Source organism: Fusarium verticillioides, chromosome 4 (genome assembly GCF_000149555.1).
Source record: "Fusarium verticillioides 7600 chromosome 4, whole genome shotgun sequence".
Classification (NCBI taxonomy): domain Eukaryota; kingdom Fungi; phylum Ascomycota; class Sordariomycetes; order Hypocreales; family Nectriaceae; genus Fusarium; species Fusarium verticillioides.
Genome location: NC_031678.1, coordinates 2,953,460 through 2,979,446, shown reverse-complemented (window position 1 = coordinate 2,979,446; position 25,987 = coordinate 2,953,460). Strand labels below are relative to the sequence as shown.

The following is a 25,987-nucleotide window of genomic DNA, read 5'->3' as shown; positions in this document are numbered from 1 at the left end:
GTACGTACTTGAGATTTTGATGACTTTCAAAAATGAATCAACTCCGCCACTGTTAGTAAACTAAACTGAAACATGAGATTCTTTTATGTATGTGATAATTTCCTAGTCTCTGTCCGACGGTGGCCATGTTTCTCCTGTATTGGCATGCCAGTCGCAATCATTTCACAAACTGGTATGCAAGGGCATGACAGGAATTGCGAGCCGCAAGAATAAAGATTGTGCAGCGCCGAGGTTATGTCTATATGTCATAATCATTTTATCTTCGCTTTCATGCAGCAAACTTGAATAGCCCTTGGCGCTTCACCTGGTAGCAAAGGGAGTTGAAGTTCGCCGTGATTCCCTCAAGCAGCCCAGACTGGAGACATGCAGCAACCCGAGATGGGACGGCACTCCTTGAAGCCTTGAATAAATAAGATCTATGGAAAGAACGTTCGCGTAACATAGTCAAATTGGCTACTGAGGTGAGAAGGAGTGAATTGAGTTGAACTATCGAATATGATTGTACAGACGGAAATGACTGACTGGAGCTGAACTACCAAAACAACTCGTACTAACTTCGAATCTCCAACAGGTCGACGTGAAATCCATGTGGTTCCTCAACGATCTCAACTTCTGGAAACAACAGGAACTCTAAGCACTGACAATCTCACCCATGACAGCCAGGACATTGGCGGATGCGCGAGAGTTCTCAGCGTTGATGGTGAGAACACCGGCGCTCGAGTCCCAAGTGTTGCGGTGAGACCCATTCTCCTCAGAAGAGGAACCAGAAGCTCCAATGCGGAATCCGAAAATACTGATGCCACCACCACCTTGAACCGTCTTCTTGTAGTCCTGGTCAAAAGCAGTCTTGGCGTCACCGCTGAAGCTGATTTCCATGCTGAGGCCCTGGGCGACGAGCATCTGCGTAGGGCGGACCTTTTGAAACATGGCGGGAGGCTTGGCACCAAGCTTAGCAATGAGGCTGTTGACGTCAACGTCCCTGTGTATGAAGTTAGATAATATCGGCGAAGAAGTAGGCTTGAACTTACCAAGAACCAGGCTCAAATAGAACGGTCTTGTAGTGTTGGATCTTGAGAGAGACCTTGACGTCCTTTGCATTGGAGCTCATGTCGAAGTTGGAGTGCTCAACACGTCCACCTCCACTAGCATAAAAGTCAAAGACGGGAAAGCGACTGAAGGAAGCATTACCCTGAGCTTCAGTGAAGCCGATGTCCTTGAAGGAAGACTGTTGGCCAGTAGAGAGACTGATACCGAATTCATCCGGCTTCTTGTTCGTGAAGCCAATCCAGCCATCTAGCATCTCAGCGTAGCCTGAGATGGAGTACTGAGGGACATATTGAGTCTCAAGAGGGTCAGGAAGGACGGGCCTTCCAGCAGCATCGTAAGTGACTGACTGAAAGCTAGCCTTCATGTTGAATCTAATAGGGATCTGTTAGTCAATTCGAGGTACTAGGAGCTCAGCAGTGTCAACATTTACCCTTTAATCTCAGTGAGAGTGTTGGATCCGTTAGCGGCACTCTTCATAGCTTCGGCAAGCAGAGCAGAGCCAGCGCCGCCAATGGCATTAGTCTTCATTTGAACTTCATTCGTGGCAGCCTCCCTGTGGCAAGGATGTCAGTAAAAAGCTATCGAAGCACTCAATGTTGTTAGGGCTCATACCAGTTTTGGAAGGCGACCAGGTAGGCATTGGCATTGAGAGGGGCCCACTGAGCGAATGACTTAGGCTTGTCAGGATTATCATCGTCCTTGAAGTCCTGCATAGCCTGCTTCCTGGCGTCCTCCATCTCGGTGCGAAGGATAGCCAATCTCTCCTTAGCCTTGTTGAGTCTGTCCCAGACATCAGGAGAGTTGTCACCACCAGCGCCCTGTATTGATCACATTAGTAAATACCAAGTGGTTTGGAGTTAAGAGGATGCCTTACCGGAGTGAGGGTCTGCAGGGTCATGTTGAGCGCTTCAGAGTAGCGCGAGACTTTGCTGGCGACGAAGTTGGGGTTGGTGGGATCCAGCAGAAAGTCCGCATACTGGTAGATTCCCCAGTTGGTGCAGACAGCGGGAATGTCTTTACCACCGGAGATGCCAGCAGTGTTGGCGGCAGCGATGTAGACTCTGGTGTTGTCACCAACAGGGCCGCTGACCATGATGTTCTTGACGGTCGAGGCGTAGGCCTTCCAAAAGAGCTGGTTCTCTTCAGACATGGTGCTGGTAGAAGCTTGATTGATTGAGATAAGAAGGGGGAAGAATGCTGTGTTTGTGTTTGCGGTTGGTTGTTCTTGTAGTGCTTGATGAACGGTTGAGCGAGAATCAAGACTAGGGCAAAGCATCAACCTTTATATAAGGTGAGTTCCCCTCGTTGAGGCTACTGCAGCATATATCACTATGTAAGGTAAGTTACAGTAGTTGACGGTACACAATTTCTTAGCTTGGCGAACGCAGTCAGCCGGCTTCGAAACAGTCAGACTGACACACCAATGTGATCTACCCTGTGATCCATAGGCTTAGTTTACTACACCAAGAAACTAGTAATCTAACCTCAGACGCACCAAGCGTTCTTGAAAGAAATTACCGTGCGGCTATTCGTTGGAGAATGTCATGAGATGGACGGCACAACTGAGAATGATCAACATTGAGCATGTTGCGACGTCACAACGGCAGAGGAACGGTTGGAGGGATCCTCCGAGGCTAGCTGAGAATCCCAAAGAGGAATCGTTCCATAGTATTATACGGCTTTGCCTCTCGGAAGCGCTTCTTTCCGGGAGTTCGCTAAGTGAGACGGCCTAGTTTAGATCCGAGCCATCAACTATGGGAGCAGATAGTGACCAAAGGTTTCGGCCCTGTGACTTATGTCAGAGTATGGAAGGAAATGTATACTTCCGACACGGCTTATCACTCAGTAGTTGTGTCCAATTAAATAAAACGATAGATTACAGCCACAAGTGGATAGAGCCAGCCACTCTCCGTGACAATACTAACCGAGCCGCCACTTATCACGCACGGCACGAAGTTTCTCAGATAGATCACATAGTTGCCGATATTAGAGGCAATCCGGTACAGTCGCTTCTCGTTGGATGTGGCGGATATGAAATTTCCTGTACAAGAACATGAGTACCCTTGATAACACGATCAAGCCTCATCTTATAGATGGGGGGCCATGGTTACCTTCCCAACAGGCTTTCTGGGTCGCGTTTAGCAATTTGGAAGGGGATGGACTTACTTCAGTTCTCACATGGCCGATAAATAAATAATGCAGCTGGCTCACCATTCACGCTGTAATGATGCTCGAAATTTGACCCAAGTCGACTAACTCAGATTCTACACAGCAGCCCTACGGTTTATGTTGGGTGGGGACAGCCAACATGCGGCTCACGGGAACACTGGCTACTAGCAAGCGGAACTTCACTCTCTTGGCGAACGGCGGATCAAAGCTTGTTTGGAAGGCTTATGCTATTGCATTGCAGGCCCATATGACAACGCAAGATGACTTGGACAATTCTACCAAGGCGATCTTTGTTGCCTCTCCGGGCCTCTTCGACATCCCTGCAGGAGAGTTTGCCCCTCAACAGGTCACCAACGACCACATATTCCGCCGAACCGATTGTCTGCAGAATGCTCGATCTCCATTCTACACATCTGATGGAGAAAGCTACTTTGATTCTCGTCGCAAGTATGCATCTCGCCTCTTGCTCGTAATCGCGAGGGATCATGCAACTAACATGAGCCAGGTATCTACAGGCTATCCATGACGATGTATGTCTCTTCACGCCATTTGTGCGTTCGCAAAATACTAATGAGAAGTAGGCCATGACTTCATCCATTGTTGCTGGCTCAATCTCCAAGCTACGCTCCGAAGTTGAGCAGGCGCAGGACATCAGTGCACAGGCATACCTGCGTGACCTCGATCTATACCAGAAGTTTGCAGCTGTGGATGGATCTGAGCTTACTAAATTTGAAGCGTGGGGCGAGAAGTTCGGCATTTATTATGCATGGGCCAGGAGCGAGCAGAAACGGCTCGAATCGGACTACACCCTTGCGGCCACTAAAATATCAAGCAGTGTTGGGTTGGTGCTGGCTGCATTTGATCTGGCACGGGATACCTCAACGCTCAGACTTGGGTAAGCTGGCTTTTCTTCAAGTCGTTTCATATCATAAACTTGCGGGTACTAACCGTGCATGACGATGGCCATAGGAGCAACATGCCATGTTCAAACATGGATATCCCATCTTCAATAGGACGCGCACAGACTCCACTAGTGGTTCCTGCTGATCAAACCTACTATCGGCCCTTGTACTCAATCAACGGCCTTGACCGAAGAGTTGATTCCTGGGTTGGTGCTCAAGACGGTGGCCGTGAAGAGGTTGAGTTAGATCTCGATCTTAGCAATGCCAAGACAGCTTCTTGGGCAAGTCTGGGGTTTCCCAATCTCGATCATGAGCCTCTGTACGACACCAAAGCTGTTGACGCTACCAATCCGGACGTGACCCTATCACTCAAGGCTGGGGGTATGCAAGCATTCGACGTTGATCGGGGCTTTTGGTGAGTTATCAACACCTTCACACTGAATCAACTGACGATATTGGTTTACAACAGGGATGTTAGCGCTGCTGCTCGATCTCAGCTGGGCTCAGCTGTAGGCAACGATGGAAGTTCTGGTAAACTCATGAAGATCACCAGGATCTTGCTGGGATATAAAGTGGAGATAAGAATGACATGCGCGGATGGCAAGAAAAGTCAGCTGTCTGACGCTTTGGCTGGCTCGGGAGGAGAGAAGATATTGGGGATGACAACTGACAGGTGTGCCGTTCACAGCGGGGACGGACAGGTCGTCGTTTCTAGTGCCCCCAGTGGCTTTCCGACCGTGTTGGCGGTCCTGGGACGTGAGATTTGAGTTGGATAGAGGCATGACTGTGCTGAACCACTTTCGATTATGATCAGAAATCAGTAAAGGGTTTCAAGATATAATAACTGTCCAGTTTTCTTCAGATGCCAACCAATTTAATATCTCCTCATCCTGTTCCCGCTACCTTCTTTCAGGAACTATGATTCTCCTCGCCTGTTATCGCCACCGTATCACGGACCTCTGGCGTGGCACGTTACAAATGGAGATGATGAAACTCCCGTTTATGAGATGTCAGATCCAAAAGAGACCGTTGAAGCAACTGTATCATCCCCGCTCGTGTATTCTTGACTAGTGAAAGGTGGCGTTCAAGTGAATAGGAAGCAAAACAATAGCGCGGCTTGGCAATCGTCCCGCCCTGTCACAACTGGCCCAAAATCGACTCATCGATGTGGCTTTCTCAGAGCTACCCAAGCGAATGGTCAGCCAATCAGCCTTGTATGGACATTGAATGTCCTCTCTGGCTTTTGGGGTATCTTTTGACTACTTGCTGTTCCATCACAAGTCAATACTGTGTTCAACCACCTGCCACCTCGACGATATTCTGGCCACTGGCCATATCGGCGCGAAACTCATTTTATTCAGATTGCAAATATGTTCATTCAACTTCAGCGTGAAGCTTGTGGCAGTACATTGGTTTGAGGCCATGCTGTTGACTGCCTTGACACTTGAATCTAGCTCTTGGCGGCAAGCTTCGCTTGGCGATGGAGTTCTCTCGGCAGCTGACTTCCACTCTTCGAAATGACTCTTGTCCTTGCTGCTCTACTCAAATGCCTTCCATCGTCCTCATCTCTTACATAGTATGCCAAATCAGCCGTAGGATCCCACTCGGTCTGAGAGAGCCCGTTCCCCAGCCACGCGAACCTATTCCCACTATACTCAAAGTCATAATCCTCAAACCTGGGCTCTCGCATAGCCTCCAAGTAATGTAGCGTAGATCCAGGCCATGTGATCGAAGACTGACCCCAGTTCGGCTTGATGTTATGTGAGTGGCGGCAGTTATCAGACCACACCATTTTCTGAGTAACTTGTGCCATGTAGGTCTTGAAGTCGTAGCATGCTGCTGCCTTCAGACTCATGCTATGCATGCTAGGTTCAGTTTGGTACTTGTCGATAAAAGCGCAGACAAAGTCCACCTGGGCTTCTATGGGAGCGATGACGGGGCCGTTGGAGATTGGGGACCATGGGCCAGCGAGGGTGAATGAGTTGGGGCACTCAGAGATGCCGACTCCCATGTAGCCAGTGATAGAGGTGCTCCAATCTTCTTGGAGGTTATGCCCTTTGAAATGGATGGGGTACCGAGGAATGAACGATGTGTCGAAGCCAGTGGCTGCAATGATGACATCGCCTTCGTAATGTCGTCCATGGTCGCTTACGCAACCTGTTTCGGTGATCTCTTTGACACCAGAGTAGATCGCTTGGACATTGTCTTTCTTGGCTGCCTGCGACTTTATCAGACTTGAGCTTCATCAACGTACCACTTGACTTACGTAGAGAAACTGATCTCCAGAAGGTAAAATCCGTTTGCATCCGACCGGAAAGTCAGGAACAAGCTTCTTTTGAACTTCCTCATCAACAACAACCTTCTTCATTTCACTCTCTAAATGGTCACGAGCTTGCTTCTGAAGAACAGTTCCTTTCATATACATAGCTGACATTCGGTTAGAAGGAACCTCTCGTAATCAGCTCGACTTACTGAAGAAGCTGTTTAGTGTCCTTTCGTTCTCCAGTCGTAGCTTCATGACTGAATGTGGATCACTGACGAATTTCTCGATCTCTTCCGGAGAGAATTTGCCCTTCTTTGAGTTGACAGAGGGTAGAGTCCATCGAGGTGTTCGAACAAAGACCTTGACAAACTTGACGCGAGGTTGAATGGTGGGTAAAATCTGAACACTCGATGCACCGGACCCTATCAACAGAATATCCTTGCCGTCAAGAGATATACTGTTATCCCACTTCGCGCTGTGAAGCTTTGGGCCCTTGAACTTCTCGAGTCCTGGCACAGATGGCCACGCTGGCTTGTTCAAATATCCAGTAGCATGAATCAGAATATGACACCAGTCATAAGTTGTCTTATCGGACTTTAGATCAGTAACTCTAACGTTCCACTGGCCTTTTAGTTGGTCCCAAGAAGTCTCGACGACTTGGTGCTCGGTCTTGATGTGTTTGAATAGATCATACTTAACAGCAAAGCCCTCAAAATATTCCTTGATCTCGTCTGAGCTGGCGAGAACTGAGGAGAAATCTGCCTTTGGTTCGAAGGAATAAGTGTAGTTGTGTGAGGGGACATCGCAGGCGCAGCCGGGGTAAGTATTCTCATACCAAGTCCCTCCCACTTCTGGATTCTTCTCATAGATCTTATCATATATCAGTACGATCCTTGCTTGGATATGTTATACGCACAGTTAATGAGTAGTTCTGAAAAGATCTCCTCAGCTTGTAAGCAAAGCAAAGTCCAGAAACGCCAGCGCCAACGCAAATGATCTTGACAAAGCGCTCATTGAAAATCACCTCTTCCTTGGGTGGATCCATATTTCTCACTGAAACGTCAATTAATAAATGAAACTGGAGGAGGTAGTCTTTGGGATTGCTTATACTTGCAATGTATGCACAGCAGAATCGTGGGCTGTGCTCCATAAGCGTCTTGGCAGACGTTTCAAGTTTCTTATAACCGGCGAAGTGAAGCAAATGAGTCATTATTCGGACTCTTCTTATCACTGTCAATTCTGGGGTAATTAGTTATTCACTGTGGCATCTAATTTATGAGCAGAATGTGTTTTACAGGCAAGACTTGTCGTTCATGGCATGTATTCACCTCAAAAAAATGCTACTTACCCTACGGGTCTTGGTATGCGTCGATCAGTGAAATCTCCAAGACTGCCAAACGCCCGATTAGGATCCATCTTCCGCCACTAAAGGCGTTGTCACTGGCATGAGGAGATAATGTCTTAACATCAGTAAGCACTTTGCAGCTGACAAACCGTTTTAAGTTGCATATCATACACAATTATAAAGCAAAATCCACACTGGAATTGCCCATGGGCTAATTTTCATACGATATATCGTTTATCGCTTTTTCAACACGCGTCAATGAAACGAGATTTGGTTGCTTTTTCTGCTGCATCATGCAAAAGTACCCTGACCTAGCAATTTAAGCAGAACAGGAAACTGTTTCGCCGGCGTATTCCTCTGCAATGCCTGGCTGCCATGCATATGTCGCCGATGTTTAACCTTGTTTGCTTTTGCCAATTCAGAAATCAGACGGGAATAGTTTCCACCTTCTTAGTCGGTTCAATCGTATTTCTTGGCTGCCACACAATCGTACGTCAGGTTACAATACCCTGTCGCTAATTACTCGCGTGGAAACGCTTCGCCGGGCCGCGGTATCCGATGACAGCACATGGGACTTGCAGAGATTTTCCATTGGAGGATGTATCCCTGCCCTGGCACTGAAGGAACCTTAACCCCAGTTTGGGTATCACGCAAAAGGGGCACGGTTCAGGAGGCATCGACAGGAAGTCTCCCCGGAGACAACGATCTCTTTAGTTCGCGGGGGCTAATCGTAGTCTCGGGTATATCCGTTTAATTGACTCGACTCAGTAGCCATGATGCGACAAGCAAGATTGAAGACCGTTACGGTGCATTTTTAGATCTAAGAAGATAACTCAACCGACGCAGACTACCATCGAGGATCTCGCGGCGGCGTATACGTCCCCTGTACAGCCTCAACATCGATACGCTGCTCCACCCTAATACCACTCCGAAACTGACGCGGCTCTTCCGGTAAAGAAGGCAGGTCCTTCTGCACGATCTCCTCTTGGCTCTCGGACCGAGAAACCACGTTGGTTATTGAGTAAGGGTCATGCACTTTGCTGTTGTTCGCGCGCCCAGACCGAAGTTCATGGCTCTCGAGCCGACTGCCGTTGTAGTGCGGTGTCTGAGAGTTGCTCGTCTTGTCGGTGGCGTAGCCTGCCATTACCCAGAAGCGGCGCTTGAGGAGAGGTGTAACCATCGGGGCTTGGCCGACGAAGATGCCGACGCAGTCTTCGCGCATTGACCATAGAGCTGAGACACCTTTTTGGTTCAACTGACTCGTGTTAGTAAATGCTATTGTAGGGGATTGAAGTTGGGGACTTGCGTTGAAGATGAGGACGAAGCGAAGAATGGCGGCGAACATGCAGAAGAAGCCCAAGCTGAAGAGAAGGAAGAGACCAAACTTCTTGAGGCGACTGGTTTGGATGCCAACCAAGACCTGTAATTTGTTAATAGACGTCACAGAGGGAACATGAGTCCTCCTACCGGAATTGGTACAAGCATGATGCAGATATCCGTTGCCAAATTAAATACCAAGATGACGACAAAGAATGTAAGATTCTGCGGAACGCATTGGCCTGTCAGAGTTAGCAAACCGTCCGAAAAGACTGATACCTTGATACTAACGTCCTGGATCTGGCCAAACTTGCCAAAGGTGATGAAATGGCCGACACGTCGCAGCCAGCGTAATGATGATAACCACCACGGACAAAATCACCATCACCATCAACGGCTTCACAAACCTCTCCGTCCACAGACCCCTCACAACACGGCTGTAAAAGCACAGCATATTGAACTTGAGCGTCCACAGAATAACCACGTATCCAGTCAACCCAAGCAGAAACATCTGTGAACCATACGCCCACTTCTTGCTATCCTCTTCACTCATGTTCTTCCTCTCCTCGAAGGTCAAATCGGAGGTATGGCGGCCCTCGGCGCCTTGGACAAAGACTTGGCCAATTACGGGTGCAGCAGTCCACATTCCCTACCTCGAACCGTTAGCGATCGAACACGTCAGTCATGGAATGGAGACTCACAGCGACGGCAATAACGAGATAATCGTCCCAATCGTAGTTCCTATACCCAACCATTTTCGTGCGACAAAAGATGCGCGCCCCGATCATGGCGGTACCGATAACGTAGAGGATCCATATCTCTACGATTTGACCAGCCAACGCAGTCATTGTAACGAAGGGAAGAAAATAAAGCTTTAACAAAAAGAAAATGACAACTGCAAGCACCTGGACGGGCTAACAAATAAGCATATCAAGGCATGTAAATGAAGGAATGGCAACGTGATCCTTTAGAATTCCTTTTTACATCTTAAAAAGCAGGAATCGAAACCCCGCGGCATGTTTCCAATTAAGCTTTCTCCCTATATTCGCCCTCGACGAAAGATAAAACAATTCCATAGCCCAGCAATTAACTACAAGCAGTCAGATCTTTTGCCTTCCCTGTATCTTTGTGCCTCGGACGTAAGACACACAATTGTAGGTTTCTTTTTCTATTGTTACATCTTGTCTTACGCTCTGGCGAGTCGGTGGATACGCCAAGGTTCTCGATGGAGGGATCCTGGGGCCAGCATCACATGTTTTTAGGCATTTTATCTCAGGGCCCGCTGGGATGTAACTGTTCTGGTGGGATTAAGATCCCTGAGTTTGTGAGCTGCAGATGTCAGGGGCATTTCCAGATTCAGATGCTGGGTCTGTTGATTCATTATCTTGTGCTACTGATGATGCTTCAGTTATGTCGGCAGTTGATCCGGGAAAATAAGCCATGGCATGATTGCAACACTCACGACCGGACTTTGAGAAGTTATAGCTGCATGGCAGTATGATAGATCAAATACTCCGTTCCGAATATTACCCAGATACAGGCGTGTCCCGGCTCATGGTGATGCCGTCAACATTGCAGATGCGAAGCCCCCAGTTGAGAGAACAGCCCCCGCGCATGAAACAACAAACCAACACGCACCGGATCAACAGTTCTCGTTCCCCGTAAGCTCAATATCGAACCAACGCTGTTTCAATCCTCTGAACAAGGAAGGTGACTGCATCGCCGATACTATTTATTCGTCGGCCCGTTCAGACTCAAATCTCCTCACTGCAATACACTCCATCCTTCTTTTCTTATTTTCGGTACAGCACTTCCGAAGATGTCCGCCCCCATCCGAGTCGCTGTCACGCAGGCTGAGCCTGTCTACCTTGACCTAGCTGCATCTGTGAAGAAAGCATGTGGTCTTATTGCCGAGGCGGCGCAGAACGGGGCCAAGCTTGTGGCCTTTTCTGAGTGCTGGCTACCCGGTTATCCTGCGTGGATCTGGTATGTTTATGTCTCGTTTACTGACTTGGCGTGTGCGTTATGGCTAATCTCGGTAGGGCTCGATCTGTGGACTTTGAGCTGCAAACGAGATACATCTACAATTCGTTGCCGATTGAGTCTGAGGCTATGGATATGGTTAAAGCAGCTGCCAAGGAAAACTCCATCGCTGTTGCTCTTGGCTTCTCCGAGAAGAGCCCCTCTCATAGCGTGTACATCTCACAGGCGATTATCTCACTTCAGGGCGAAGTTTTGTTGCACCGAAGGAAGATCAAGCCCACCCATATGGAACGTACTGTCTTTGGTGATGGTACTGGTGCTGACCTGAACAATGTCGTGGAAGTGGACTTTGGAGCTGAACATGGTAAGATCAAGGTGGGATGCTTCGCATGCTGGGAGCACACGCAACCACTTCTCAAGTATCACAGCATCTCGCAGGGTGAAGTGATCCATATCTCCATGTGGCCACCCATTGATCCCAGCATGGGCGTTAACCATCCTGGTCTGTGGAGCATGACGGCCGATGGGTCCCAGAACCTGTCCCAGACATATGCAATTGAGAGCACCACTTATGTGCTTCACTGTACGTCTGTATGCACCCAGAAGGGGATCGAGGTTCTGAAGACGCAGGATGGGTTAGCTTGTCGCCAGCCTGGTGGAGGCCATAGTTGCGTTATCGGACCTGATGGGCGACGCTTGACTGAGCCTCTGGGTGATGGAAAGGCAGATACCGAGGGCATTGTCTATGCTGACTTGGATTTGACTAAGGTTGTAGCGACTCGGGGATTTTTGGACATCGTGGGTCATTACAGCCGTCCGGATCTGCTGTGGCTTGGAGTGGATCGCCAGCCCAAGGAGAATGTCATTGCCAAGCAATACAAGCCTGCAGTGCAAGAGGAGACAGAAAGCACTCTCTATTGATAGGAAGATCTAGAGTAGTCAGCGTTTATAAATCGGAGCTAGAATCTCTAGGTCAGCCAAATATTACCAAATAGAAGCTAGAGCAGCGAACATCTGCATGAGCCTTACTCATCGCCCATGCTCCATGAAACAATTGGCTCATTGCACTTCTCCGAGCAGCTATCCCAAAAAGTCACTCTCTTTCAGTGTCGTCTCTTGGCGGCATAAGTGCGGATTTTATGTCATGCGGGATGAGCTGTTTGTCTTGCTGAGACACCGATCTGCTCATCACGCTTGTTCTGAAAGGGAACCATACCGCGATTTATATTGTCTGTGGTAAAGTTCGGGTTTAAATGAGGCTTCAGCCCCCAGGGCACAAAGGTAAAGGACACCAATACACATATACGGGATAAATACTCGTTGACCCCAGTGTCAGGTTTACATTGCCATCGTTGCCGCAATTCATCACGCTTGGTCTCTATCCAGGTTCTGCCTTGATTAGCCGATCGCCCAAAGGGGCATCTCCTTGGCCATTGATAAAACCATCCACAAATTTTAAGAGCCATCTGTCATCATCACTCTTACCAAGATGCCTGGAAAAGTGAATCTCCCAAACCTTAGCTCTGGGACCCTTCACCATACTAAGGACAAGGCTAGGACGGCGGTCAACATCCATCAGCAGTACTGGAACGAAACTGTTGGGTCAACGCTAAAGAGATTCCTGGCCAGTTCAGGGTACGACTCCAAAAGTCAATCCCGCATCCTCAACCAGTTCTCGAACCTTGTCGCCCCATCTCTCGGGTCATCACCCGTGCGGGGAGAGCCAATATGGAAGAGCTTTATGACAGACAATAACTGCCCAGTAGAGCTAAGCTGGGACTTCCATACTGGTAACGGCCAGCCAACAATACGATATTCTATCGAGCCCATCGGTCTTGCGGCAGGAACAGCTGCAGATTTACATAATGACGAAGCTGCTCCAGACTTCAAAAACCGAGCAAGCGGAGAATTTCCCGATATGGATACGGCCTTATTCAATCACTTTTACAACTTCTTCAATGGGCGATGGGGTGACGATAGGCCAGAGGGCCACCGTAGCACTATGTTCTGGGCATTTGACTTGAAAGAGTCCAATACTACGAACAAGGCATATTTCTTCCCAGGTCTTGTTGCCCACGCAACTCACAAGTCAACGCTTGAAGTTGTAGCGGATGCCATCACTTCTGCCCCGGGTTGCCGACCGGAGAACATCAGCTCTTTCGCTAGCTTTGCTAAATTCATCCATGAGCGTCAGTACCTGGGCCTTGAGATGGATATGTTGGCATTAGACTTGGTTCCCGTTGAAAAGTCAAGACTGAAAATCTACTTTAGAGACAGGCGAACAGACTTTCGATCAGTCAAGGATATGATGTCACTGGGAGGCAGGATACATGGCGAAGATTTTGATGTTGGCATGAGAAATTTGAGAAGTCTCTGGGACGCGTTAATAGGAACGAGTGAAGTGTCTGATGATGTTCCTCTACCATACAATAACCATCGGACAGCTGGAGTTCTCTACAACGTCGAATTCCGCACAAGCAGCACAACACCAAAGGTTAAGGTCTATATACCTGTCCGGCACTATGCGAAGAACGACTCGCAGATCCTTGACGCCTTGGGAGACTTTTTGGCAGATCAGACAAGCAAGTTACCAGATGTCGTGATCGATTCACTTTGGACAAAAAGGTATTCAGATTGCTTATACAACATTTTGTGAGTAGCAAGTGGCTTTGGATTATATCAAGCAGAGTTGTGGCTAACAGTTCCAAGCGGAGAGGAGAGGCTATCGAGTAGCGTGGGGGTTCACACGTACGTTGGCTGCTCAATACAGAGCGAGGGCGACCTTCGTGTAGTGGCTTATGTTAATCCTCAACAATGATTGTCCCACAAACGGAATCGTAAGTACTAGGGCCTAGTTAGGAATGGTGTTATAGAAGAATAAAGTTAAGGTGTAAACTGGATTTATCTATTGAATAAAAACATGTTGTAAACTACCATCGATGTTGAAATCGTCCATTAATTCAGTGGACCACCCAGGAACGGCAATTGAACGGAAATCGGGATTGGGGTTAGAACTCGTCTTTTCCCAATCTCGAGGCATAGATGGGAGACTGAACAAGCGTTTTGTTATCTCCCGGTTCGATGACATCTAAGTTTTCCTTATTTGCTGATGGGCCGCCATCAAGCTGTACAACTTTTGTAGGATGCTGCTGGTATTTTACCGAACCAGGCCAACGGAGGTTTAAGTGCCCAAGAGGAGGGTCAAGCGGAGGTCGGGTAAAAGAACGAATAGCCCTTTCCTGATTGATATACTTTTGTATATCAGGGACACTATCGCATGCCTCACAGCGTGGAGTGTTACCAGCAATAACAACTCTTGGACTAGAGCAGGTTTCTCTATGCCAACGAGGCATTTCGATGTCCTTTCGATTCAAAAATAGGTAGATTAGGGATTATAGATAGAAATATCTGTCTGAATCCTGGTGATAATAACCCGGCCTTTGCAGCCTGATTTTCATGAGGTGGTCCTTGGGCTGTGTTATCTGCAGCTCCGTTTAAGAACCAATAATATTCTCGACATATAAATCTGCTTACTTTGTACTGCGTGGTCTTCTCTTGTCCATTCAATCCCTCTGGCTGAGAGACGGTTCCCGACGTCAGCAAGTTGTCAACTGTCGAGGCAGTCTAAGCTCAATAAAAACGGAGACAGTATATGAAGATCATCCCATTTGGTCCAGTGCCTTTCCTTTCAACCTTTCCTAGGCTTCATGAAATCTTGATCATACTTAGATACCCAAGCCCAATCGCCAATTCGGTCTTCCTGGACACAAGTGAACAGCGTATATGATATAAACTGGCTCAGGCCCAGTGACTGTGGCCCACCAGCTGCCTGGACTATACTCGCTGCCCCGTGGATATGTCGTAAAGCCATTGGAATGTTCCCGAGGAGCATCTATACTTGGCTGTGAATACTTTTTTCCATACACTACATCAACTCCAGATTTGACTGGGAACGCTTACCTCGTCAAATGATAGAACTAAAGCACTCGACACGGATCGAGGACTCATTGACATTGGCTGCAACGCAACGTCCTTTCGGAGTTTTGCCAGGTGCTCCAATTTATAACGAATAGCTATTTCTTCAAATTTGGTCTTTGACTCCACGACAGACAGATGGCGAGAAGAGGCTAAGAGAAACCCTCTGATGAAATCAGCATCTTGCGAAGATATGATAATCCAATTATTTCTAACATATTCGTGGTACTGGCGTATGGTCCTCGCTATGGGGCAGTGAGCGCTTAGATACGGCATCACGATCTTGATATCTATGTGGTCAATTAGCTTACTATTGGCGAGATACGGGAAGTCAGAACACAGAAGATTGGAATTACGACTTACAGTGGTCAAACATGAAACATTCATCTGGTGTCAGAGTCGAAATGAAGTTGATGTATGGTGACAGCATCGGCTGCTGGATGTGAAGCTCTGCTGTAGATAGAGTCGCTTGTTTGTATGGAAGTAAGGTCTGGTCAAGGGGCTGGCCTGTTGGGCTTGTGGATTTCGGAATGCGCCTTTTCTCTGCTTTTGGAGCATTTTCTATTGCAATTCTTCTTGACTTTCCAGGTCCCCGAAGCTTCCGTGCTCTGGCGTGTGCTACCTGAGCAGAGTACGAACGAGCTTCGCGTTTTGACTCTCGAAGAGCCTCCGGGCCTGCATCATGCACCACTTGAATGAACTTCATTTCGACTAGTTGAAAAAGTTTTCGCTCCCGTGGATGACTTTTCGGCACATTTCACGAGGTATCTATATGCGTCTTTGTATTAGCGGACGGTGCAGTTCGCCATTTGTCAGCACGAGTGACGCAGCTGGATATTGATCCTACTCAATAGGGACTAGCGACTAATTGGATAACTAATCACAAAATCCATCGTCTCTAAACATGATAAGGAAGAACATCCCCAATCTCCGCGTAGACAGCTTCAAGGGCGCCTGCGACATCATCCGGCAGCGGCCCATCCTCGATCGCATCGATGTTAGAGTTCAATTGCTCCACGCTCGAGGCACCAATGACGATAGCATCGCCAAGTTCTTTTCTCAGAGCTCCATGGTGCGCGGTCCACCTAAGAGCCGCAGCATGGCCGCTAATTCCGTGTCGAGAAGCTGCAGCCAGCGCTTTCTCCGTGGCCTCCGAGATGTAGGGTTTGAGATAGCGGTCAGAGTATAGACCCCCAAGGAAAAGCTAAATGGACATATTAGTACATGGAAAAATAGATTTATGAGCACCTACGGATTGATCAAAGCGGCCGCCAGGTCGAACGTTCTTATGGTTACCAGCAAAGAATCCAGCTCCAGCGGGACTGAAAGCATAAAACGCGACGCCGTGTCGTCGCAGGACTGGAAATAGTTCCTTCTCGGCGGACCTCGCAATCGGATTATACTCTCCTTGATAGACGCTAGGCTTGACGAAGTTGTGCTCTTGACATATCTTGACAATGGCTTCAACCTCTTGAGCTGAGTGTTTGCTAATGCCCCAGTACTTGATCTTTCCTTCTTTATGGGCCTTATCCATGGCTTCACAGGCTTCTTTGAGCTCAGTCGCCCGGTCGGGCTGATGCAAGTACTCGATATTGATCTGCTTGATTTTCAAGGCACTCAGGGAGTCATTAATGTCTTTGAGGATGTTCTCCTTGGAGTGAGCCCCATCGTGGAACGAGTTGACCTTTGTGTCAATGATGAAGTTCTTCTCAGGAACGTCTCCGATCTTCGGCTCGGATGTACCGGGTGCATGAGGCGAGTAGATGCGCGCAGTGTCAAGCTGAGTATACCCTCGCTTGGTGAAGGCGCCGAGGAAGGCAATGACCTCGCTTGGTTCGTGAAAGCGAACCATGGGGTCAGCATTTCCGTCGCCGACCTGTCGATGTGTGATCAGATATGGGGCATTCTGGGGACTGAAAGAAGGGAATCTGGCCTACGTTTGCTACTCCTAGAACAATATTGATCTTTGAGGACTTTGAACTAGACATTGCAGCTGAGATAGAATTACTTTGAAGCCTTTTGTAATTGTAATGGCTCTTAAAGGGAGATAGGTGTGGAATAGTTTGCAGTTTGATCAGTTTGACAGTTTTGATGTTCCTTTGTCTTGGACGTCTGCTGCTTCTTTATACTTCATTTGTCTGCTGTGGAAGCTGTCGAGAAGTAATCCAGAGTTACTTCTTGGTATCTGATCCTTCCACATTAGGTAACTTCAGCATATAATAAATTACTAAGCTACTTTACAAAATAGGCGCCTTGTCATGATGCACGTCAGTGTCTGAAGCCGGGAGTGCGGGCAAATCATATCGCCACTTAGACCATGATTGCCTTACCCACTGGCATTTTGATCCTTCCTTTTCAGGCAAGATCTTCTTCTTAGCAGAAAGTATCCACGCCAGCGCTAGTAAGCATTCTTCATAGTAAGACTTCCGTTGTGCCAAAGCGTAGAATGTCAAAGTGAGATTTACTAATCTCTCACACACGCATGTCAAGGAAAGAAGTACCGTCGCAAAAGGGATGTCACCTTGTAGGGATGCAATATATATTTCTATGCTAGATCTAATAGTAATACAACGAGAACGAATGTGGAGGTATACAGTCATCTAATACAGGGGAAAAGCGAAACAAAGAAAGGAAATACATGATGGGCTATCTCGATGCATGAAGGGATATAAACGCAGAAACGACAGATATCAGTAAAGTAGCTCGAGTTGGTGGTGATGGTTACCGAGTCAGGCTTAGTTAGTGTAATGGGCTACATAGCCGACTTCCATCATGCTACCATAGCCGTCACAGGTGTTGCCGTTGGGATATCCAGGCTATTATACTGTCAGTTTATACTTCAAAGATATTTTGGGCTCTTTGACCGCTTACCCAAGTACCGCCAACAGCGACATTGAGGATGAAATACATGGGGCTATGGCACAGGGCATTCCAGACTCCCTCGTTGTTGATTCTCGCACCCGAGATCTGATGGAACTGCTGCCCATCCATGAACCAGGTGATAGTCTCATCTCGCCAGCTGCTCTTGGCGCGGTTGAACTCAATTCTCCAGGTATGCCAATCTTGATTTGGGATACCAATAGTTCCACCGATTCCGGTACCTTCGTTGCAGATACCACCGGGGTAGACATCGCAGTGCGTAGTTCCGTATCCAGTCAACTGGCCGTTGACAGTCTCCATGATATCAAGCTCGCCACAAGATGGCCAGCTACCGCCGTTACGGAGGATGTTTCCGAGCATCCAGAAAGCAGGCCAGATTCCTTGTTTGTTGTTGGTAGAGCACGAGCCAAATCGGAGGTTGGCTTCGGCTCTTGTGATCTTGCCTGCTTGGGGGGTGAAGACATATTTGCTTTCAACACGGCCAGAGGTCCAGCCCTTGAGAGCTGAGGCGTCTCGCCATGGGACAAGCTGGAGGGTATCTCCGCCGCTTCGTTGGACGTTGCGACTGGATGATGTGTAGACTTCGAGTTCCGCGTTGACGTTAAGATATCCCGTTATAATGTTCCATCGGCTAGTGTCAGGCAGAGTGCCGGCTGCACCAGTAAAAGGATCCTGCCAGACACGCGTAAAGCCACTGTAGCCTGGGGCATCCCAAGCCAGAGCGGTCGCGGAAAGCGATAGAAGTACCGCAAGGGGTTGCTTGAAAAACATCTTGAAGGTAGTAAGAAGTACTAGTAATATTCGAATGAGACTACTTGGTAAAGAGTTTGGAATAAAAATCGTGGCGCTGAAACCGTTCAATCTTATAGGATAGGGGGAAGCATGGCATTTGGTACGTAGTTAGCTATAGTTCCTATCATATTATTCCAGTGCCATGGGTCATATCCATCATGCTAACGGATGCAAGGGCCCGAGATCTCATGGCTCAATGCCGACGGACCTGCATTGACAGCCTCCCGCATGCCATGCTACTAGCGTGTTGATCTAGTGATCGCATCACTTACAAAAAGTGAAACCTTCAAGCCAAGGAACAACCTTGAAAGATAACTATTTCTGTTAGAAGAACACTTCTCGTGCTCAAGTATTCCAACACAATGATTCTCCATCTCCCAGACATGATCCAAAGTATAGTCACCACTCGACCCTCAATGACAAGAATTTTCGCATCCCTCTCCCTATGATCAAGAAGCGTGACCTATCAGAGCGTTACATCAGTCGCTCGCAAATTTCATGCCCTACAACCCTGCTGGGAGGAATATCTCCCGAGAAGGGAAACTAGCCCGTGCTGGTTAGAGTGATTGGCCCGACGTCCGGGGATGATGCACCCAAACAGGACTAGGAGTCCAGTCATGACCTTCCAATTCCATTCAGGATAATCTGAATGGTCACTTGATTTGCTAGAGCGTTTGTTTCAGCGCGTAGAGACTGTCCAGTTACTGGCGAGACAGGTGACCTCCTCATGAGCTTAAGATTAAAAGGCACGAGTCTGCGCGTTTCTCATTAGTACCGGTTGATGATCGCAACTGGCAGGTTACATTGAAGTCACTTGTACACTTGTTCATTTGAGATATGCTGTGGGTTAATTCAGTGTCGCTTTGGACGATGAAGCCTTTACTATCGAGGATGTGGCGATAAGCTTAACCTAATCTCAAAAGTCAATTCAGTGTGATTGAAGTTTATTGCCTGAGTACTATCTGTATGTGAAGCGAATACTAGAGTGACTGTTAGTTGAACCTGTGATACATTTACGATAGATCAATATCATCTAACCAATTCTATGTCAGTCACATTGGCCCATTTTCATGTCATTACTGGCAGATCGGGTGCTGTAGGGTACTTGAGTCTGGAATTTTGGCGGGGCTTGGGATCGACCTGCTACGACAGTACTAGACTTATCTTAGACTATACTTGTTATCGGAGGTAGCAGCACCAAAATTAGACTGATATATGGCCTTGACCTGTAGCTTTCGCCTCTACTCCCGTACAACACTAACGCAACGACTCCGCCATCACCCAGCAGATTCAACGATGACAGCAACGCCCCAATCCTCCGCGCTTATCGTTATCAACATCTTTGGAGAGTCATCTTACACTGAAACCGGTTTTGAATACATCTGCTCTCCGAAGCCATGCAAATATGTCTAGCGACTCACAATCACCAGCAGAGGTCACCGGCCCAACAGTATTCTGGATCCTTGCCTCTCTAGCATCAGCAGCAGCAGCTCAACCATCTGGCAATAGAAGAATAGACAATGACATCTTCGGAGGCAACGTCGATATCGTTCGCTCTATCCCCGCCGTTTGTCTCATCGATTCAATTTTCGACTTATTGGTACTGGCCCGAGGTATTTCCAGATTTTTCTCATCACATAATTCTACTCAACGAACTCGTCGCAACTCACCAAAAGCGGCTGGCCTGGTCATCAGATTAGCCTTGACGATATTTACAGTCCTGCCTCAGACCATCAAAGTCTTTAGTCTCCAGGGCGTACCTGCGACGCAAATATGTGCATTCATATTCTTCTTTGGCACTATTACCAAGCTCTTGGTATCCATTTGTGGATGGGAGCCGGAAGGGAACCCCCAAGAGAAGGATAATTCAACCTCAACTGACGTCTTCTTGTCCTCAGTACTCCAGGCGCCATTCGAGGTCTGGATATGGTTCAATATCAGCCGCCAAGTCTCCTTCAAACTTTCCTCTGATCTGTTAAATCTTTGCGACTGGGCCACGATAGTTGTTAGCTCCTCTATTATATTGCAAGTGGGAATATGGATTGCGTATCTGCTCGCACGACGACGGCTAGATTTCTCTAGATCATGGTATATAGTACCGATGCGAGGCTTTTGCCTGCTCATGGCGGTCCTTGGGCTTGCAAGACAGCCTTCTTCGAGGGATACATCGCAAACGGCGATCAAGCCGCCACCGAGGTGGATGGATGTATTCAATTATAGTTCGGGTTTAATAATCTGTACCGGCATTGTTAGCATAGCTATAGCCAAGCTATTGGAGTTGGTTGGAACTCTCTTAGTATTGGTGTTGCCTCGTGGTAGCTTGGAAGACGAACAGAGCGAGCAACCGGAGGTATAATCTATCTCGAGTGGAGATGATGTTGAGGAGTAGCATGAGAGCAGACCCCAGATCTTTGCGGGTCATCCCGGAGCATGGCTGGGACAGATAGGCGTTGCCCCGGATCGATTGGTTGTGCGGGGCCTCAAGTTGAACACGACCGTCAGTACAAGCATTGCGCTGACGGTGTTCAATCTTATCACTACTGTCTTTTACTATCTCGTGTACTTTGATGGAACTGGGACGGCAAACCCCAGTTGGACAAGTGTCCTGGGTTAGGGTTAGAACCTTTGCCTATTTTACAGCATGATCTGGGACTGTTAGTTTAGGGCCAAAGGGTATTACGATACGCAAATGGAGCAGTGGCAGTCTAGCTGCACCGCTGACATACACTTCTATCTCTAAAACAGCCATAAGTTACATAAAAACATGGCTAATCAAAACGAGAACAGTAAACATAAGTAAACCGCCCAGAACACCAAACTACAACCACCATTGACGGTATTGTATATCCCCTACTCTTAAGTGTGATATCCTGTCATCCTAGAGCGTGTAGTCGCTACAACACGTCGCCGAACTCAGTAGTCGGAGGGCTCTCGTCGAGGTTCGTATCGGCCCGCAGGCGACCTGCGTGATCTGCTTGACGGTGATCTGTGTGATCTGCTCGAATGTCCTCTCCGCGATCTATCTGAAGGCATTCTGCCAGATCCATCTCGAGATGCACTCGATTCGAGATCCATGAGTCTGACTGACTTAGATCGATGGTCGGCACGGCCATGGATGGCGGTAGCGTAGATACCGGGATGAATGACGGAGAGTAGAATGACTGAAATGGCGATCATACTAACCAGACTTAATGTTAGAAAGGGGCCAGTTGAAGTAAAGAGAAGGACTTGACCTACCAGCCATCGAGGATCATGAACTCAACCTCTTGTCGCATCATGTGTCCACCAACGCCCCCAGCCAACTCAGGGATACTGAAGCTGTTAGTCAAGGATGTCTCGACAGGTGCATAGGATGATGCCGCTTACCGGTAGATACAACGGGTCAGAACGAGAAGAAATACAACCGTCAGAGAGATCAGAAAGATGTTGAGGTCCTTGGGCAGATATCGAAAGACACTTCCACGTTCTCGACGCATACGCAAAGCAAAGTCAGCGGCAAGAATGCCTGCAATAGCCATGACGACAGCCTGAAATGTCACCCCAAACACCATGATTACCCTTCCTACAGTTCCAAGAGAAGGATACTTCTCCGTCATCGACGCCATGACACCACCAACACACTGGGAAAAGAACCCCAGCATATCAGCAGTGACGAACGGCCACGTCCAGAGCCTCGCTGGAAGCTTGGCATACTGCTCCCCAAAGTACTGCACCAAAGCCCGAAGCGTCATGTACAGTGCTGCAGCAAGGAACGATGGGCCGACCATGAGAAGCACGAATTGGATTGACGTAGCTGCATCATCCCATGGGTTCTTGGACATAAGAATTCGGCCGGCGTAGCCGCAACATTCGAGCAAACTGCCGATGAGGACGAGGATGGTGTAGCCTTTCCAGAGGCGCCAGTAGCGGATAAGAAAGTAGACTTGGACGAGGGTGCAGATACCGAAGACGACGCCGAAAAAGGCATTGCCGCCCATGTTGGGGACATAGCCGTAGATGGTGTCCTCGAGGGGACAGTCGGGAGATATTTTCTCACATCGTTCTCTCTGAGTGTTGTTCATCTTAATAGCCGGATGCTCGAAACAGGGTATGAAAGGTGGATTCAATGAATGGTAGGAGTCGAGGTTCGTCAGCTGTTGGATAGGATGTAATGCTGGCTTGTTATGAAGATTTAGTCCTCAGACTGGAACAACACAGCTATTTTATCTTCGGCAGTCAATAGCGATCGGTATCGGAAATCCCGCTGACTACATCAATGTGGCAATGAAAGCAAGGAAACCGCGTCTCCCTGGAGGGCTGTGTCATTCAACCTTATATCAAAACATCAGACGGCGGTATCGGGATCCCGGATCGTCAATATTATGCTTAAACTTAGACATAAAGCCACTTTTGCAGGCAGGGCGTCAATCTTAGAGGTCCATGATTGGCTTGTTGGTCGAGCGCCAAGGGCCAGCCATTGGTCAGACGCTTTTTCGGGATTCCGAGAGCCTTAACTGAGATGATGTCTACGCGTCCTCATTTTAGGGCAACAGGATTTGATTTGGCATTTTGTGACTGAAATAATAGAGGTTTGATGCTGATTTGCATGCGCTGTCACTTGATCGGTTCCGGCGAAGCGCGCCGAAGTCAGTAAAGTTTGTTCGTTGCAGTTGAGCGCTCGAGTGGCTTACAGGATGTTCACATCCCTGGGACAATCAAGAGGATCCAGAAAGAGCCACCAAAGATTTAAACAAGGAACGTAAAATAAATCCTACGTAAATAGAGGGAAGTGCATTGATTAGTGATCTTATCCGCTGCTCTGGCTCTTTACCCAACATACGGAAAACGATTGCCTTGTAAGACAAAAGAGAGTGCTGCCTTTCGATTGACAGTGCGAACGGAGTTTCCCGAGTAACGCAAGTCTTGCTCTATCCAGTTACACAGTGAATCACCTGTATATGGAGTATCCTTACCAGTTAGAAGCAATCGACGGCGTATATGGATGCTATTCTCATGCCGCTAAGATTAATCACTGAGGCCTCCCAAGTATATAAATCACAATCATTTATCATTTTCACAAATAGGGGCATCTTTTAATTCTCGGTGAAGTAATTTGGAAGAAAACAGAATATAAGTGATGTGCCACATGATAGCTGCAACATATATCTGCGCTAAATACAGAGGAGTATTAGACACAGAGCGAGATATCAGGCGATGCAGACACGCCTGAGCAATATCACGACGCCACAGATGTGCCCGCCGCTACGCAACACATAGTTCGGAAGACAGGGTGCTGAACTGGTGGTATTGTGAGACCCGTGTTGCAGCGTACTATGCAGCGGAGGAAGATAATTATGGGTACCAAGTTTGGTAATGCTGTGATGCAATGGCGATACTGGTCTAGACCTTGGTAGTAACGTCGATGTCTCTGCTAGAAAAAAGATGCATATGAATGCTGTAACACAAAGGGCTTTACTGATGCAGTGATCTTTGTTAGACTCAGAATCTGTCAGACAGCATACCTTATGTTGAGTGATATTCATGAGGATACAAACAGATGCTCATTCACTGATCATGAGATTTGGAAACAATGATTTTCAGGCGTGAGAACTATCAACTGTTTGTTATTCACCATATTTCTACAAGTATATAAACCTATAGTACTGGAGGTCCGAAGGCCATTTCCTCTCAAATCAATCTTCATATACAATCCTCAATATCAAAGTAAAACAACAGAATTAACAGAAAGTACCAAACATTAAATAACACAATGTGTCATATCGTTAACGTCACTTTCCGTTGCTGCCGCTGTCGTTGCATCACTAGATCTAAGCAGGATTATGCAAAATGTGCAGAAAACCCCAACCCCAGTCTGCCCCTCTGCCCGCCACACAAATGCACGTCAAGTGATGTCAACCGGCCAGTCTTTTGGATGGAATGTGACGCGTGCTCCAGAGAATATCAAGCGTGGTATACGGCCCAGCAAGCTGGATTCTACTATGAACCTAACCCTCCATTTGAGATGGTCAACATTTGAAGCTGAATCATATGACTTCGGAAAATGAGAGTTAGTCACAGTCACTCTTGGTGTATAAAATCTGGATAGCTAAGACAGATAGTCGTTTCCTTTTCTTTAAATAAACTGGCGCCAACAGAACTTATCAAATTCCCAAAGTCCACATTATAACAAGACAGAAGAGTGTGAAGCTATTTTGAGAATGTGCGTCATTGTTAAATATACTTATGCGTGCTCTCGGTGTGGGAGAATCACTCTTGAAGAGGAGCGTCGCCATTGTTGTGCGCAGGCTATAGCACATGGGAGAGATTGTGACAGGGGCTATTGCGAGCAACGGAGCGTGAACTCGGTAACACCTTGGCAGCAGTGTAGATCCTGCATGGCCGAGTACAACGCATGGCTGGCCGCTCAGCGACAGGGACACTATTATCAGCCTAACCCACCATTCTACTAGTTGAGAGGTAGAATTCTAATCGCTCAGAATTCACTACTTGTTCACTTACTCGAGAAATCGTCATATGTGTTTTTGATAGTATTGTGTTTCACATTCATTATAGAAGCGTCTCGTGAAACCTACTCAAGTGATGCGCAGACTTTGCCCTGTCGTGATTGAATGAAGCTTGAGACAAACGTATAAAACCTCTTGAGACCCTGCAGTACTCCGCCCGTAACCACCAGCAAACCCAGCAGAGAATTATTCTCTCCTCAAACTACAGACTAAGCATATTCTAGACCTCAAAATTATCTCAGAGAAAATTAATTAATGATGTGCTACAGGACAGTCATATTCTACAAGTGTGAGCGCTGCGATAAAGATCTTGGTTCCGAAGTTGACATTACAAGATGCATGACAGCCCTGCAGCAAGGCGTCAGCAGCTGCAGCAATACTACCTCGATGGCACCCGTCTGGAGAACAAAACCTTGGGCCAGTTGCTCAGCATGTACAAGAGAGTTCGATCAATGGCAGGCAGATTTGAGACGGGGATGGCCGGTTCCTGACCCTTATCCTCCATTCCGGCGCTACTGACTTGATGTTCATAACAAGGTATAGGTCCTTCTACAGTAATAAGGCTCTTGCTTAAGCTCTTTCACTTAGATCTCACTTTGAACATACCAGTTATTCAGTGAATAAATAAATAATTATAGACCCAGAGATGTTGCGTGAGCTGCTACATCCTTGGTAGCGCTGGCAACTACAGTAAATGATCAAGTGCTCCTTTTTTTTTCAATGATGCAGTGTTGGAAGCAGATTTAGTGATCAGTAATTTATAGCAGTAGCTGAGACATGAATTGCATATTGCCCACCTTCACCACTACTC

General features: G+C 47.6%; 11 protein-coding genes across 12 annotated transcripts; 4 read left to right on the top strand and 7 right to left on the bottom strand.

Annotated features, from left to right (window-relative positions):
- Window positions 1-630: 630 nt before the first annotated feature.
- On the bottom strand, window positions 631-2,197 carry FVEG_11938 (hypothetical protein; the record flags this gene model as incomplete). The annotated part of the gene is made up of 5 exons (XM_018901262.1): window positions 631-979; window positions 1,029-1,418; window positions 1,478-1,600; window positions 1,660-1,865; window positions 1,922-2,197. The coding sequence occupies 5 exons, from the start codon at window positions 2,195-2,197 to the stop codon at window positions 631-633; spliced, it is 1,344 nt and encodes a 447-aa protein (XP_018759714.1).
- A 1,158-nt stretch (window positions 2,198-3,355) lies between these two features.
- On the top strand, window positions 3,356-4,885 carry FVEG_11939 (hypothetical protein; the record flags this gene model as incomplete). Its single annotated transcript, XM_018901263.1, has 5 exons — window positions 3,356-3,663; window positions 3,722-3,746; window positions 3,798-4,111; window positions 4,186-4,533; window positions 4,588-4,885. The coding sequence occupies 5 exons, from the start codon at window positions 3,356-3,358 to the stop codon at window positions 4,883-4,885; spliced, it is 1,293 nt and encodes a 430-aa protein (XP_018759715.1).
- Window positions 4,886-5,568: 683 nt separating this feature from the next.
- FVEG_11940 (hypothetical protein) lies at window positions 5,569-7,832 on the bottom strand (the record flags this gene model as incomplete). Its single annotated transcript, XM_018901264.1, has 6 exons — window positions 7,730-7,832; window positions 7,492-7,620; window positions 7,298-7,434; window positions 6,591-7,251; window positions 6,385-6,545; window positions 5,569-6,336 (listed from the first exon to the last, which is right to left on the bottom strand). The coding sequence occupies exons 2-6, from the start codon at window positions 7,589-7,591 to the stop codon at window positions 5,569-5,571; spliced, it is 1,827 nt and encodes a 608-aa protein (XP_018759716.1). The 5' UTR covers window positions 7,592-7,620; window positions 7,730-7,832.
- Window positions 7,833-8,562: 730 nt separating this feature from the next.
- Window positions 8,563-9,891, bottom strand: FVEG_11941 (hypothetical protein; the record flags this gene model as incomplete). The annotated part of the gene is made up of 4 exons (XM_018901265.1): window positions 8,563-8,981; window positions 9,194-9,285; window positions 9,335-9,692; window positions 9,745-9,891. The coding sequence occupies 4 exons, from the start codon at window positions 9,889-9,891 to the stop codon at window positions 8,574-8,576; spliced, it is 1,005 nt and encodes a 334-aa protein (XP_018759717.1). The 3' UTR covers window positions 8,563-8,573.
- Window positions 9,892-10,763: 872 nt separating this feature from the next.
- FVEG_11942 (hypothetical protein) lies at window positions 10,764-12,140 on the top strand. Its single transcript, XM_018901266.1, has 2 exons — window positions 10,764-11,029; window positions 11,086-12,140. The coding sequence occupies exons 1-2, from the start codon at window positions 10,863-10,865 to the stop codon at window positions 11,945-11,947; spliced, it is 1,029 nt and encodes a 342-aa protein (XP_018759718.1). The 5' UTR covers window positions 10,764-10,862; the 3' UTR covers window positions 11,948-12,140.
- Window positions 12,141-12,515: 375 nt separating this feature from the next.
- Window positions 12,516-13,926, top strand: FVEG_17135 (hypothetical protein; the record flags this gene model as incomplete). Its single annotated transcript, XM_018906401.1, has 2 exons — window positions 12,516-13,678; window positions 13,736-13,926. 2 exons carry the CDS (start codon window positions 12,516-12,518, stop codon window positions 13,842-13,844), a joined length of 1,272 nt encoding a protein of 423 aa, XP_018759719.1. The 3' UTR covers window positions 13,845-13,926.
- A 399-nt stretch (window positions 13,927-14,325) lies between these two features.
- On the bottom strand, window positions 14,326-15,785 carry FVEG_17136 (hypothetical protein). 2 transcript variants are annotated; one of them, XM_018906402.1, is made up of 3 exons: window positions 15,365-15,785; window positions 14,987-15,291; window positions 14,326-14,918 (listed from the first exon to the last, which is right to left on the bottom strand). In XM_018906402.1, exons 1-3 carry the CDS (start codon window positions 15,705-15,707, stop codon window positions 14,715-14,717), a joined length of 852 nt encoding a protein of 283 aa, XP_018759720.1. In that variant the 5' UTR covers window positions 15,708-15,785; the 3' UTR covers window positions 14,326-14,714. The 2 variants fall into 2 exon arrangements, with proteins under 2 accessions (XP_018759720.1, XP_018759721.1); XM_018906403.1 differs by lacking the exon at window positions 14,326-14,918 and having other exon boundaries at window positions 14,953-15,291.
- Window positions 15,786-15,899: 114 nt separating this feature from the next.
- Window positions 15,900-16,989, bottom strand: FVEG_11943 (hypothetical protein; the record flags this gene model as incomplete). Its single annotated transcript, XM_018901267.1, has 3 exons — window positions 15,900-16,205; window positions 16,254-16,907; window positions 16,939-16,989. 3 exons carry the CDS (start codon window positions 16,987-16,989, stop codon window positions 15,900-15,902), a joined length of 1,011 nt encoding a protein of 336 aa, XP_018759722.1.
- A 747-nt stretch (window positions 16,990-17,736) lies between these two features.
- FVEG_11944 (endo-1,3(4)-beta-glucanase) lies at window positions 17,737-18,652 on the bottom strand (the record flags this gene model as incomplete). Its single annotated transcript, XM_018901268.1, has 2 exons — window positions 17,737-17,817; window positions 17,873-18,652. The coding sequence occupies 2 exons, from the start codon at window positions 18,650-18,652 to the stop codon at window positions 17,737-17,739; spliced, it is 861 nt and encodes a 286-aa protein (XP_018759723.1).
- A 1,426-nt stretch (window positions 18,653-20,078) lies between these two features.
- FVEG_17137 (hypothetical protein) lies at window positions 20,079-20,893 on the top strand (the record flags this gene model as incomplete). The annotated part of the gene is made up of 2 exons (XM_018906404.1): window positions 20,079-20,702; window positions 20,756-20,893. The coding sequence occupies 2 exons, from the start codon at window positions 20,079-20,081 to the stop codon at window positions 20,891-20,893; spliced, it is 762 nt and encodes a 253-aa protein (XP_018759724.1).
- Window positions 20,894-21,586: 693 nt separating this feature from the next.
- On the bottom strand, window positions 21,587-22,734 carry FVEG_11945 (hypothetical protein; the record flags this gene model as incomplete). The annotated part of the gene is made up of 3 exons (XM_018901269.1): window positions 21,587-21,851; window positions 21,911-21,985; window positions 22,040-22,734. 3 exons carry the CDS (start codon window positions 22,732-22,734, stop codon window positions 21,587-21,589), a joined length of 1,035 nt encoding a protein of 344 aa, XP_018759725.1.
- Window positions 22,735-25,987: the final 3,253 nt, after the last annotated feature.